The 15198-nt window shown below is 36.9% G+C and overlaps 1 protein-coding gene across 1 annotated transcript in view; it reads right to left on the bottom strand.

Annotated features, from left to right (window-relative positions):
* Positions 1-3543: 3543 nt before the first annotated feature.
* The window catches only part of LOC122798550 (b(0,+)-type amino acid transporter 1-like), a 605707-nt gene continuing 594052 nt past the window's right edge, over positions 3544-15198 (bottom strand). The window contains exon 6 of the mRNA XM_044067606.1: positions 3544-3929. Coding sequence (XP_043923541.1) covers positions 3696-3929 — 234 coding nt within the window. The 3' untranslated portion in view covers positions 3544-3695. The remainder of the gene's footprint in view (positions 3930-15198) is intronic.

The following is a 15198-nucleotide window of genomic DNA, read 5'->3' on the forward strand; positions in this document are numbered from 1 at the left end:
TTGTGCATTATGCATCACTAGCAGACCTTTTCACTGGAGTGGAAGCTGTTTCAGTTGAATCACCAGGCACTATGTGGAGCAGGCAGGGCCTTGATGGTGGTGTATGTGCAATATGGCTTCCCTGGATCTTAGGAAAATGGGTAACAGTGTAAAATGCCTGCAGAGTGCTGGTTCTCTCCGCTGGTGTTTATGGAAATCATATATGGTCCTCCACATGATGCAGCATCACGTCAAGGAACTAGAGTGTTATCTGTCTTTACAATTTCTAGTGTGCCCCCTGTTGGGCAAAAAAAAGTCTTTGTAGTAAGGATGGGCAATGCGACACACACATTCATGTCCACAGGAATGGGCAGCCCATGCACCTCCCTTGATTGTTGGCACATGCTTACTAGCTTCCGTACACTACAGTAGTAGTCAACAATGCCATTGTGGTAGAGGTGATGGTATGTCAGGTGCTAATAGACCTATTTGAACTACAAATGGGCAACAGCAAATAGCACTGCAGGCACTACCTCCAAAAATGCTTGCTAACACCTATTGTTCAACTATCACTAACATTTTATCGCAAGTCAAGCTCCTGTACAATGAAGATTCCTGGTCTTCAGAATAAGTACTGTAGTTGGGTCCTCTGATGCCCTAGCAGTTACCCAGACTGGTACGCCCTCAACCCATATGTCTTCTGCACTCTCGTAACTCTAGCACACTGCTAGTTACAGTTGTAACAAGTGCCTTGCTACAGCTACTTCATCTTCACCTCAAATGTGAATACATTATAGGGATTCATTTATGAAGCTCTGATATCTTTCTACCTTCATAAACGAATGCCATTTCTGCACCTCTACCCCACTGCCATCTGCTGAAAATAGTCCCTAACATCTTGCACCTGGGGCAGCCGACCCTTTGACCTTCATAACACCTTACTTTTACCTCTCTTCAGAATGGATAAAAGCAGCAGTGCATAGAGGTGGCTTTATATGTTTTTGAATCTGTCATGTTTAAGCTCATTTATATGCAGGCCCTCATTTACATCACATTATGCAGATACTGGAATATCACACATTCTGTGCTTTTTCTTCTTTATGATGCATGACCTTGGTATTTGTGTCTCTGTGTCCTTTCCTCCCTGTCCACCCCCATTCTTCACACTATCTTGCTTAATGCTATACACTAAATATTTCTGAATACTCCCATAATATAATATTAATAAGAAGAAACTAAAATCACTTCATGCCATTCATACTTACGATATTAAATTGACATCATTATAACATGAAATGTTAACAGAATTTTATATATTACATAGCAAATAAAAAGTAAGAAAGACAGGCAGAACCTACCAGATGTTTCATTTAGTGATATATTTCTGACAGCATCGCTTAAGTTGAACATAAGCATCAGAGACACTGCAATAATTTTTCTTTTATATATTTTCTGGTTTTATATACTTATATATTACTTCTGTTTCTAATACTCATGTTAACATTTTAACCTATTGCAACTTTAAGCAGCATGTTAAATGTTACATAATACACACACAGACACACACACACACACACACACACACACACACACACACACACATATATATATATATATATATATATATATATATATATATAAAATGTGTGTGTGTGTGTTGCACACGTTTTTTAGTAATTCAGGGCTTTTCCTAGATATTACCAAAATAAGCTTTTTTGTCTTCAAGCATAGCATACTCTTATTACTTAAGTACATATACCATGAGCATAAAGGAAAGCAAATTAAAACTGTAATCCTTGAGTTTTAGGTGTAAAAGGGAGCATACATCAAAATGTAATGCCTGAATACACATATATGTAGAACGGAGTGCTATGCTTGTTGCTTCATACAAATTCATATACATTTATATATATTGTTAATGATATAAACTTATAAAATTATTACATACAGAAAACAGAAATAAATCCAGTCTTGTCAGGGCTTAAGATGGTACTTTTTATATTCAGTCATGGTGCATTTTTTCAAAATGAGTTCATATGATTTTTTTTAAATAATGTGTATTTTTAATTCCACATTAGTACATTTCATTGAGGTAATGTTTTAAGTCTAATTAATTCCTTTCAAATGATAAAATATGTGCTATTTACATATTTGTCTAGATTGTGGTCTCCATCTATTCTTGTATGTTTCATTGAATAGTATGTGCTTTTCAGCTATGTACGAAATCATGTGCCAGTTCAAGAACAAAGGGAAACAAATCATACACCAGCATCAAGATATGAGGAAAAAACATTAGAAAAGTGTACTGCATGCAGAGATTGTTTCCTGTCAAACAGGTCAGAAAGTATGTATCCAAACCAGTACTTTAAACACATTAAACAGCGATTATAGGATATAATATACATTCTATATACATTATGTCTTACTTCTGTTTATTAAACAGACGGTTCTTTTTCCGCATGTATAGTTTCATAGTTTTGCATATCTGTGTAAAGGTTCGGGACCATCATGATGCAGGCTCCTTAATCACAAGATAGACTTTATAACCTGTACAGATATCTAAAGATTTCTTAAATTATTTTAATGAGTCCCTTTGCCTAATCTGTATTTGCAATCTTTTCCAGGATATTACAGTACTCTGGCGAATAACTTTTGCTCCTGATGAAGTTATGCATTTTCCTATTTGAAAAGTGTAATTTCTTCAATGTGTTGTTCGAGCTGATGTAAAAGCTCAGTATTTAATAAAAGTCCTTCTTCTTCATCTTTAAGTGCATGGTATGCTAGAAGACAAAGTCTGTCATGTAACAGTAGAACAGCAATCCATATACAAAAATGAGAACAGGCTGGTGTAAGATCTGTTAGAATGATGCCTTCAAAATTCCTATAATGTCCCATCAACTTCTGAAACATCACTGTAACAAAGGTGGTTGATGTTAGACAAACATTTGTGTCAACAGGGATGGGCAGTCCATGCGGTGTAGTCATGTTTCTGTCCATCTTTCTGCAGTCTTCATTTTCCTGAAGAGCATTTTACCTTCTCCTGGAAAATGTATTCCCATGAGCTTTCTCCACTTGATCATGTTGCAGGAAATGCTTCTTGAAAACGTATATCATAGCTTACTGTTTTGTCACTCTTCTTTCCCACAAAAACTCAATAGCTATTTGTTGTAATTATTTAATGCATGACAATAAACCCAATATTTTCAAAACAATTAAAGATTTGTCTCTCTGTATGTTTAAAATTTAGAATAAGTTTTACTTCAATTAAGTACTTCTGTGGCAAACTGTAACCTTGCATTTAAATATGGTAGGTGTGTGATACAAATAAAACTGATCATTATTTCTGTCAGAATTTAAAACATTCAATAGTGTATAAAACAGTTAATTTATTTATTTTACATGTGTGTGTTTACCAGGAAAGTCTGACTGGAGATAAGATCCATTTTCAGTGGAGGCCAGGGGAGAAAAGCTCTACATACAGAGATTATACAAAACTTATAAAAACCAATTATACAAAACTTATACAAGAAATTATACAAAAAAATATACAAGACTTACAGTACACCAGAAATTACATTATATGCTATTATAGCTGACATTTGTATTATACAATCATCTGATATAATTCCTTATTGTGGTGTAGACATTGTAATTTCTCAAAGTGCAGTTGCAAGTAAAGATATAATACAATATGTAATGGAGTGTTTTTGGATTAACTAGTCAATGTTTTTAGCAGTAGGAATAACTTGCAGAAAAAGCTGTAAATGAAGAGTAATTTTAGACAGAAATTTTGGATGACATTTAAAATGTATCAGTGGAAAATATAGAAAGATACCACTAAGAATACAAAGAACAGCATATAAATATTCAATTTGGGGTTTGTCAATGATCGGTGCCAATACCAGATAGACTGATGCAATGAGTAAAATGACTGGAACTATGATAGGAACCTGCAGAGAGAGAGGAAAACAAAATATTAATCAACATTAGCTCTTTTCAGACATCACAATTTCATTTTAAACAGTGCAAGCTACCTCAGCTAACAAAACTCGATCAACTGTCATTAACTTACAAACTTTATTACTACCCATTTAAAAACCTGGCTCTTGAAAACTTAATTATTCCCTATTCTACAGCAAAAACCTTAAAATCTAGTAGCCAAACCCTCTTAGACGTCATCAAATTTAACAATGATGCCGGGAAATCTCTCTTTAGTTATTCTATTTCTAAAGCCTGGAACACCCTGCCTAACCACCTAACTTCCATTAATTCCACCTCACATTTTAAAAAGCTCCTTAAAGCGCACTATACTTGGTTATGCTCCTGTGACTCTCCAGGTTAAACATTTACTATACAGTCGAGCTCTTCCCTTAATCAATATGCCACACAAAACCCCTCACTATCTAGTAGTATTAACCCATCAGAATTCTTGGTTAGACCCACAGGCTTTGATTACCCTTTACATGACCGTACTCTGGTTTCAAACCAGTAATCTTGTGGTTCACTTTCCACCACTGCATTAGGTGTCGCTAATCAATAACGCTATTCTACTTCACCCCTACTAATTTGTAACAATTAGACTAACCACAACAGATCTACTCTTACACTGTCTCCCCCTTCTACCTCACATCATTCCTTCAGCTTTCCGTGTCACCTCAAAAGTATTACATACATTATGTACCCCAGTAAAACTACCATGTAGTGAGAAAAGTCTGCTACCTCAAGATACTTCAAATATGGGTTAACACTCTTCGTCTCCTAATTTTTAAAACTAACATATCAACGTAAAATATTTTAAAATTTGCTGTGATTTCTATAACAATATTATAAACACTGTGCTAAGAAATGCAAATGAGTTTTGCTATGCACCACATGTACCTATTTGCTAAATGTTAACACTTCTAACCTTTTGTTGTGTATATAACTTGATATCCATAACCCAGTTACTGTTGATCTCTTCCTGTTTGAATTTGGATTTTAGATATTCTGACTCTTCAACTTTGATTCTTGTGCTGCTTTTATGTGTTTTATATGTTTTATATTTTTAATGTATTTTTATTTGGAGCTTTTCTCCCCGGGCCTCCACTGAAAATAGACCTGTGTCCAATTGGACTTTCCCGGTAAATAAATGTAAAATAAAATAAAATAAATAAATGTTTACGGTGATGAACAGACTAATCACAACATGAATGCTTTTTCTGCCAGCATCGTGTTGTAGAGGGATAAAGCTCTGAGTATGTTGTAGAGACTCAGGTTTGATGAACATTTCAGGTGCATGTAGGAGCTGGCCAGGAAAGATGGGAGTGAGTGACTGATGCTGTCCAATACATCCTGGGAGTGGGGAGGTGGCTCTGGTGCACCACAAGGGTGACAACTAGCTGAAGTGCTAGGTGTTCACCCACTAGAATTCTGAGCTAGCATAGTCTGTGCTACCATTAGTGCATTCCCACTAAGCAGCCAAGGGATTGATTTCATGCAGAGTTGTAGTGACTGCAGGCTCAGAGGAGCTGTCAAGGGGTGGGGGTTCTTCTACATGGAGAGGATACTTCATCCCTCCAAGAAGCAGCAAGCTGGGCTGCTCCTTACTACCAAACTCTTGTTGGGTTATGGAAGGTCAAGGGGTGGGGTTTGAGCAGGAATGAATGTCCTGTAAGTCTTTTGCCTAGTACAGAAATATCTGGCATCCCTTTGGTCAACTGGATGATGATAGGTTTGTCATCAGACAAGGTCCTGGAGGGAAAACCATACATATTTTTCTCAGGTGCTGGTAGAGTCCAAAGCAAAAATGACATAATAAACAGACCTTACAAAATTTATACTGAAGAAAGTGCACATATCAGTCTGTTTCCCTTGTATTCTGTCTGGCATTATAATCCAAAAAAATGCCTTTTTACATGATAATATTCTGCAAAAGGTTTATTACTGGCTTATAGGATCATGCTGAGAAAATGAACTGCACCATCAGTAACCTAAAGGCTTCTTCTTTCACCCAGTTAGGGGTCGCCACAGTGGATCACCTGTCCGCTCATGATTGACAGTGGAGTTTTACAGTGTCAAGTTGCCAGCCCTGCACCCAACCTTCCACAGAAGGCACATACATGCACACACTCACACCTAGGGCCAATTTAGAGTGTCCAATCCACCTACAGCATGTCTTTGGGAGAAAAACGGGCACCCAGAGGAAACCCATGCGACCACAGGGAGGACATGCAGACTCCGCACAGAAGGCACCCCAGCTGAGAATTGAACCGGAGAACCTCTTGCTGTGAGGTGGCAACGCTAACCGCTGCACCACCGTGGCAGCCCAGTAACCTAAAGGCTTATTATACAGAATTCAAAAGGAGTTAAACACATGAACTATTAAGTACTAAACAGTCATTGTTGAAACTAAAATTATCACACTTTATCTGCTCAAAGTTAAAGAAAAGAGAATCTGTAGTGTATATTTACTTATTTTATTTATTTAGCATAGTAGTCTAAATTAATCCTAATACTCCTGTAGCCCATTGTTAGTCCATTATTAGGGAAGACCTATGGGGCACTTGGAAAAGACACCAAGGAAATTAATCTACTTGTTAAATGCCACAGTATCTTCAAGACTGCAATATCCTCCTAAGCTATCATCAAACCAAGGGGTTTGAAGTCTCAGCAAAAATATAGCATTTCCAAAGCACTGTGTTCCTTTCTCTCTGTGACACAACAGTGTCACTCCTGGAACTGAAACTATTTATTTATTGAGGGGAGAGTACCTACAGCCTTTTGACCTTCCAGTAGCAAGGGTAGGTGTTCAACTTGCTTAGTCACTGACAGATACATTCCACTGTTATATTAAGAGAGTTGGTGAGACCCAAACATTATTTACTGGCAGCTCTATGCAACAGAGGGCAAATGAGGGATAGAGTCTTAACTGTGATCCTGCAGACGTGGGCTGAACTAGTGGGCCTAGAAGGGTCAAAAGGAGTTAAACACATGAACTATTAAGTACTAAACAGTCATTGTTGAAACTGAAAGAAACAGCTAAGGGAAGAGAGATTTAGGAATAAGGAGAGTGGGCACTGAATGTTAAAGGAGGCACAGCCTTTGTCATTAAATCATTTTTTATTGCAGTACACATTGAACTGCATATGGCATTAAGTTGTAATGAGAAATGTTTTAAAATGTAACTTGGAAGTGATGTATAATTAACTTTTGTTTTTATTGTTTTTCTCCATTTCTACTTGTATAGGTAGGCTGCTTGATGGACCATTTTCAGCCATGACCCAGACTCTAAGCAGTGACAATAACTGGCATAGAATTTTACAAAGCTTGCAAGGATAGCATGTTTACAAATTGTACTTTCTCTATGTGTACACATTACGTACAGTAGTATTATCTGCATGATTCATGCTAACATGTTATACAGTCATACAGTTAACACACAAGGAATACTGAGCTAAGCATTAGGATTATAAGTATGGACAGTTGTCCTGGTGGTTGTGGTGGTCAGGTCACTAATTATTGTGTTGCATGTGCATTTGTATTCCTCACTTAGTAGGAGATTCAACTTTTCCCTTTTTTAAAGTTGGTGGAGTTTTTGAGGCAGTGAATATTTAAAAACTGGGGATATGTTCCCTGTCACTAAAAATGACAATACTTAAAATTCACTGGTGGCAGACACAGCCTGATTGACAAAGAGTGGGGTATCAGCATGCCTCCCCACTACTAGTGACTAGAGGTTCACTAGAAATGTGGGTGCTGGCTGGAAGAGCAGGAATAAATGCATCTCTGCCTTGCTTTTCACAAATGGAATTTGGAGATCTGGGAATTATGGTGGCATCCCCTTTCAGTGTAGTAGATTCCAGTTGTAGACTTCAAAAATAACAAGACAAAACTTGTCAAACTGTAAGAGAAGGCATGTGTAAAAAATGTACATAACTGGATTGTGCCAGGCCATTAGATCTTCACAACAGTGTGTGTGTGTGTGTGTGTGGGGGGGGGGAGGGCAGATGATATTTTATAATGAATAGCGCCCTCTTTCTGCAGAGTTAAGGCTTTTAGTAAGGGTCCTTGAATCATCACTAAGGAAGTATGTATAAACGAATGATATTAGACTACAGGCCAACCAGCACAGGCCTGGAATCAAGAGATGATGGGATCCCCCTCACAAAACTCATCTTACAGCACATAGTGTTGTATATCCATTAAAAAGAGAACAGACATGCATGAACATATAGACATTAAAACACCATACAGACATGACATCTTACAAATGTGAGGACAGGCAGCCCTGTCAAATGGACCACCAATGATTTTAATTTGTCATTGCAAAGTATACTATACTATAGTAAGAAATAACTTAGAAATTGTAGCAGCATTCTTAATTACTCAGATTCGTGTGAGTACTTTTGTTTTTGGAGTGAATGTCATTTTAGATCTTGTAAAATGCAAACTATGAGACAAAACAAAACTAAGTAAAATATGTATGACATTTCTTGAACATAAACAGCACAGGTGACCATAAGACCATTTTATCAGCTTAAGAATACAATATAGTATAATAGAAATGTTTCCTCTCACATAACTTAGCCAATGCATTGTTGGAATGGAGTACTTTAATCTGGCTTTCAGTTTGTTGTATATCTGTATACTAATTTCTGTTATAATGAATGCTGACTGAACTGTAAATACAAATGGCATTGCTATGCTCTTGTTTACTTGCTCCATCATAACAAGTGTGCTGACTACCCATGCTACTAGTAATGTTACTAGTAAATGAGAACACTGTATGTAGGTCTCTACTGTCTAACAGCAGTTTTAAAATAGAAAAAAAAACATTTTTGCCTTCTGTTATGATTTACTGCTTTTAAATTACTCTTTGATTTGCATTAAGATTCTGTCTCATTATATTTGGCTGTTTACAATAACATAATTTCTTAAATCTAAAGCTTTACTATTTCCAAACATTAAAATACAAAACTACTAACACCTGCAAAATAAAAAACAAACAGAGCCACAGCAGAATGACTTAATAAAATAGGAACTTTTAATGGTGCTTCTGGTACCTCGGCAGAATTGCCTTCAAGGAATAAATTACGCATCAAAAAAGCAGTCAATTTATATGAAACAATTATCAGACCTTATTTAAATGTACCCAATTAAAAAGTGACAGTGATCCCCACACTATGCATATTCAAATAGAGCCTCCTCAAATACAATACTTGAAGCATACAAAAATACAAAATTCAAAATACAGAATACTCCATGAAGAACACCCTTGAAGGGCTTACAGCACTTTCCTATCATTAGGTGTATGGATAACCTATCTTGCAGGACAAGGCCTGGAAATTGTGGCCTTCTGACTGTGCCATAACTATTGTCTGTTGCCACTGCTGTCTGACACACAGATGTTACTAGATTCACACCCCTGTCTAATATACAAGGCTCTCTCCAGACCTCTGTATTGGATGCATGTTCCACAACAAATCACTGTCACAAATAATTGAATGGAATGTATGCATTAAGAAAGGAGTTATGAATATAATATCAGCAATCTGATTTAGTAAGAATGCTAGAAAAGAGCTACACATGATACTGCCCACATGATAGTGAGCAGTACAATGTCAGTGCTTCTTTGACAAGGAAGCTGTTTCCATCATGTAGTACACACAGTGTCCCAGAACTGAACCCCAGTCTATCTGTGTAGGTATGCTAGAGAAGCCAGTACTCAATGCATGTGCCACAGGACCACTTACAGCATGACATGCCTCAAATAACCATTTCACTGTCATGCATTCACAACCTGTGATGATATCTCACTGCCCAACATGAATAACAGATAACAATAATGAGATACAATGTGTTCATCTTACATCAGTACTGTATATAATGTTGTCTTCAAGGAGCTGATCAGCAATCTATGTTACTCTATTTATTAATCATGCGGATGAACCACAAGTGCTACAGTGGAAGTCTTAACACAATGTGACACTCCACCTATGTTAACTTATTACATCAAATGGATGTGTGTAAACAATTTCTTTCAGGTAAAAGGAATGGTGGAAGCCTATCCCATTATAAAACTATGGTGTACACCATTCATGCATTAGAGTATAAGGCACAACAATGCTAACAGGCGCTGAATGTGGATGTTAAACACCTGAGCATTTGACCACAAAAAATACATGATATTGTACATGATGAATACACCAAGGTAGAAGTGTCACCATAATTATGAGAAAGTTGGTCTGTCAAGGCATAACATCACATTATTGCTGCAAGGGATCTGTGTGTAATTGCTGTACTAAGGCAACAATATACAGAATGTTGTCTCATACCCACGTGCCAGAGGATAACACTTCCTACATGTTTTATGTAAGGAAAATGTAATCAGATGTCATCATTACTCTGAATAAAAGCATTGCTATGTGAGAAATACAGCCTTACACATGTACTTGTAGAAGTTAAGCAGTAATGTATTTGAAATTTCTACTTATTTATTTACACATTCTAGAGAATATTGTAAGAAATGCAAGTGCCACAGGAGAAGCCTGACTATTAATAGGGGCAAGTGCACTTTTGTCAGGATGACCTCATCAGTGTGTTTCAGAGAGGATATTTCAGTAAAAAGTGGGATAAGAGAGCTGTGTAAAGGGTTAAATTTACTCCTCGCAATGGAAGTGGATACACCATCAAGCATTGCACAACAACATTTGCATGTTGAGTATTGAACTTTCCTATATGAAAACTAATACAGACATACAGATGTTGCACAACCTAAAACAATAATGGCTTGAGTGACAGCCGTGCCCTGGCCCAGCAATCAAGAAGCCTCAATCCTTACCACTAACACCAGGGAGGGTGTCTCATATAGGAGAAAGGATAACAAATACACACAGTAAAGTACAATTTCCTTTAAGTGCACACAGAGATCACAGTCAGTCTGGGGCTGGTTGCTCCCTTGCTCCCCAGGTCCCCAATAAGACTCCACACTGGCACAGCTATAAGGTCCAGATCTCAGCCTAGCTGGCAATCCAACCTCCAGTACCCTCTCTGTCCCACCAGTGCTTCATGTCCCTGCCCAGGTAGCTGACACACCACACACACTTTGAGATAAATATATATACAACTTCACAGACACTCCTGGAAAAGGCTGACACAGATTATCTAGCTGTGCCCCTTTACCCAAACTATACAGTAGTAATTTCTGCCACCATCAGCTAATACTTATCAGCTACCCAAAGGCCCTTAAAAGGGTGTCCGATTATTACTGTGCAATATTATTATCCAATTGGTAATGTGACTAATCAGTCTAAGGCTTATTAGAGTGGCCTTGTACAATAAACTCTGTAAATATGCAATGTACTTTAGAGCTTACTTATCCCTACACAAACCAGCGACAGGTAAAATGTTTTAAAATATTTAATAATAAATAATTAAAAACACAAGACAATACTACTACACCACAGTGATAACTAAGAGTTCAGAGATCACACAGAAACTTAAAACAATACAGTAGGAAAGTTCTGATATAACAGAAAAGCACTTAGTCTAACTTTCTTCTAAGTTCCTAGCTATTACTACAAGAAAACATACTTCTAAGATACTACTTACATAAAGAGAGCATAAGGCAGTGCTGAGAGTTGGATATCAAGATCAAAATGCTTACAGTCTCTCTCTCAACAATAGTTTTTAAAATCACTAATACATTTCTGCTGGACCCTCCCAGATTACATCATTTTGACACTTAAGTTTTTCCAGTATACACATTACATCATTTTGACACTTAGTCTGGAGTTCTCAGGCCAAAAGGCTACATTATTTAACAATCTAACACCTGCTCAGGAAACTACAACAATAAAAGACATTTCACATGTACACTCTAGTAATTATTCCTTAAGTTAAGACAATAGAAATAATGTCCAAAAGACTTCCAAAAATCCACAAGGTAAAACCAAGGCAGATGTGATAAAAACCAGTTTAATGAATGGTAAGCACTTTCATGCTCTCCTGAGCACTTCTTCAGACCATATAAAAAATACAAATTCACATACACTGCTTATAAAATACATAGCATTTCAAACTAACCTATCACAGAATAAAATCACTTAATTATTCTCCGCCTTTTAAGAAAGGGTTTTAAAGGGATAGAGATATTCAAACCTGGTGGTGTGTTGCTGTGTAGCTTAATACTCTAACTGCTCTCTTGCTGTTCTAGAATGTTATTAAGATCTCTCAGTCTACCACCAGGCTTAAGTTGTTCTAAAACTCTAAACATAAATGTATGTGTAGAGTCTGTGTCACTCACATGACAGGCTAGGGCATTTGTTGAATCATTCTTTCTAATAACTAATAAATGCTCACGTATCCTTTACTTTAATTGTCTCTTGGTCTTTCCTACATAGAAATTTCAACAAGATAAACAACTAGCTAAGTAGACCACATATGTACTACAGCAATTGGTATATGAATTACTAGTATATTTAAAATGTGTGGTTGGATGTATAAAACTAGACGCTGTATCTATAAATGAGCAATAATTGCATTTGCCACACATAGTGGTACACCCATTCTTTATAGAACTATGTGAATTGTTATATTTATAGCATATCATCTGTTTAAGATTGCTCTTGTTTTTAAAAGCAAAATTTGGTCGTGGTCCTACAACCTGGCTGATTTTTTCATATGACATAAGAATAGGCCAGTTCTTCTTAATAATGTCACAAAAAGCTCTATGATCACTAGTATAATTCATCGTAAAATTCACTAGATATTCATTGGATTGTTGTGTATTCCCATTGTGGGAAACTGAATTATTGGCATAGAGAAAAGGACATGCATTCGTGGGTCTTAATTCAGTAACCTCATGTTCCATTTGATCTACCTCATTGTGTTTATAACCTCTGCATTTAAATTCATCCTTTAGCTTAGATAGATCTGCATCAAAGACCTCTTGAACACTATCTAGTCTGTACATCTGCATGCCCTGGCCCTTCAGTACGTTCTTAAAAACCCTCTTCGGATGCATACTATTCCTGTGTAGGGTGGCATTTACCCTACATTCTTTCCTGAACATATGTGTGGCTATTTGGCCATCTAATGTCCTATATATCTTGACATCAAGGAAATCTATGGCAGCATATGAATGATGATGAGTAAATTTAAGAAATTCGGTGGTCATAGTCAAATATTGCACAAAATGTGGTATTAATTCATGTGGTACTTGCCAAAGAATAAAAAGGTCATCCACAAACCTTTTAAAAAGGGCTATATATTTTGTATATGTATGTTGACTGAGCATATATTTCTCTTCCCAACCATTCATAACCAAAATGGCATAACTATTGGCACAGGGGGTCCCCATAGCTACCCCCTGCCATTGCCAATAATACTGCCCGTTGAAGCAAAACAAGTTATGTTCCAATATAATGCTAACTAGGCCACACAGCAACACAATCTTACTATCAACAAAACTAGCATATCTTTTTATAACATCATATAATATTTTCAAACCTTGTTCATTGGGTATACTTGTAAAATGACTGTACATCCAACGGAATAAAACTAAGGTCATTCAAATCAGTGCAAGAACTTAAAAACAAAGACATAGAGACTATAAAATGTCTAGTATCTTTAAGAATCACTTCAGATTTATCTACCAACTTTCTTAGTTCTTTCTCAACAAAAATAGATATAGATTCAGTGGCCCACTCCCCACCAGAGACAATAGGTCTCATAGGGGGTCTGTGCATTGATTTATGTATGTTCATTTATCCTCTTCGGCACCACTACTTAGATCAAAAGGGTATACAAGGCATAATTATAACTTCGAAAGAACAGATGAAATGCTTGGCTTAGTTTTCCTTACAGTAGATGGCAATGTTGATACAATCTTGAAGTGCACATTTTACAGTGTTTTCTTTCATTTAAGAACACAAGCCTGTATTTTACATTTATATTTACAAATGATAGAATTATGTATCAAATTCTGTTTGACTCACTGCAGCCTTCACCATCTTTCCCCGATCTTCACAGCTTGATTTTCTTTTTTAATGTTACTCTTTGAGTGTGGAGCTGCCAAGCTGAATTGCACTGATGATAGCAAAGTATTAGTGCATGTGTGACCATATGTTAAAGTGTTAAATTTAGAATGGGAATTAGCAGTACTCTGTGTTGCTCTGTGCCAACTTTCCTGCAATGATCAGTACAAGACAGGCTTCACAATAGGGAGCAGGCACATTAATATTGCATCAGGATAATGATGTGGTAAGGAAAGGTGTAGCCAACATTTAGAGCCACAGGAGTCAGACAAAATATTCCGATACATTTTTTTCATCTATCTGGATTTGAACCTTTAGAATATTGCAAGAAAAACATTTATATCTGAGTATTATCTAAGTACAACATGTAGGAATTCTTAATTCTGATAGCTCATATTTCACAGCAGATTTTAGCAAATGTGAATGTATGTATTCATCTTCATTACCCTATTGACCACTGTAATCTGTACATTTCATTTTTATTTATCATTTGTCAACCGAGAAAGTCCGACTTGGAACAAAGTCAATTTTCAGCAGGGAGGGGAATGCTCCAGATGCATGTCTTTGTAACGTGAGAGGAAACCGGAGCACACGGAGGAAACTCACATGAATGCAAGGAGGATATGCAGACTCCACACAGAGGGCACCCCAGCCACGAATCAAACCAGAGAACCTCTTGCTGTGAGGCGACACTGCTACCACTGCACCACTGCACCATCCAGTCTAACTCTTCAGCTTGTTGAAAAGTACTTTAACTTAATATAAATAGCCAAGCAAAGTGGTACAAAGGGCAACAGAGTAATGCGACTGAAGGCAATAAAATCACCAGCTATTGCCATAAACTGTTGCCCTTCTATTATTTAGCCTTACTTACATTTGTGGCCCAGTGGCAGACATTGTGCAAATTCAGAGGTAGACATATAATGATATGGAATGGAGGAGATACATCGACAGGGTGAGATGGAGGCAGGGACAATATAGCTTATGACAGAAAAAGGCGAATGTTGCTCAGAAAAATATGTAGCCAACAGGTACAGATAAGATAGTGTGCCAAAAACAGTCAGTAACACTTAGCTAACGGCTGGATTAGAACCCTTGAAAGAAATCACAAATCTATCTATACACATGCGCATTATCTCAATATGGTACAAAGGAATTACTACTTCACAACTAAAGTACAGTGACAACTTACTGAAACAGAAGG

This window comes from Protopterus annectens, chromosome 1.part0 (assembly GCF_019279795.1).
Source record: "Protopterus annectens isolate FY-2018-M chromosome 1.part0, PAN1.0, whole genome shotgun sequence".
Classification (NCBI taxonomy): Eukaryota; Metazoa; Chordata; order Ceratodontiformes; family Protopteridae; genus Protopterus; species Protopterus annectens.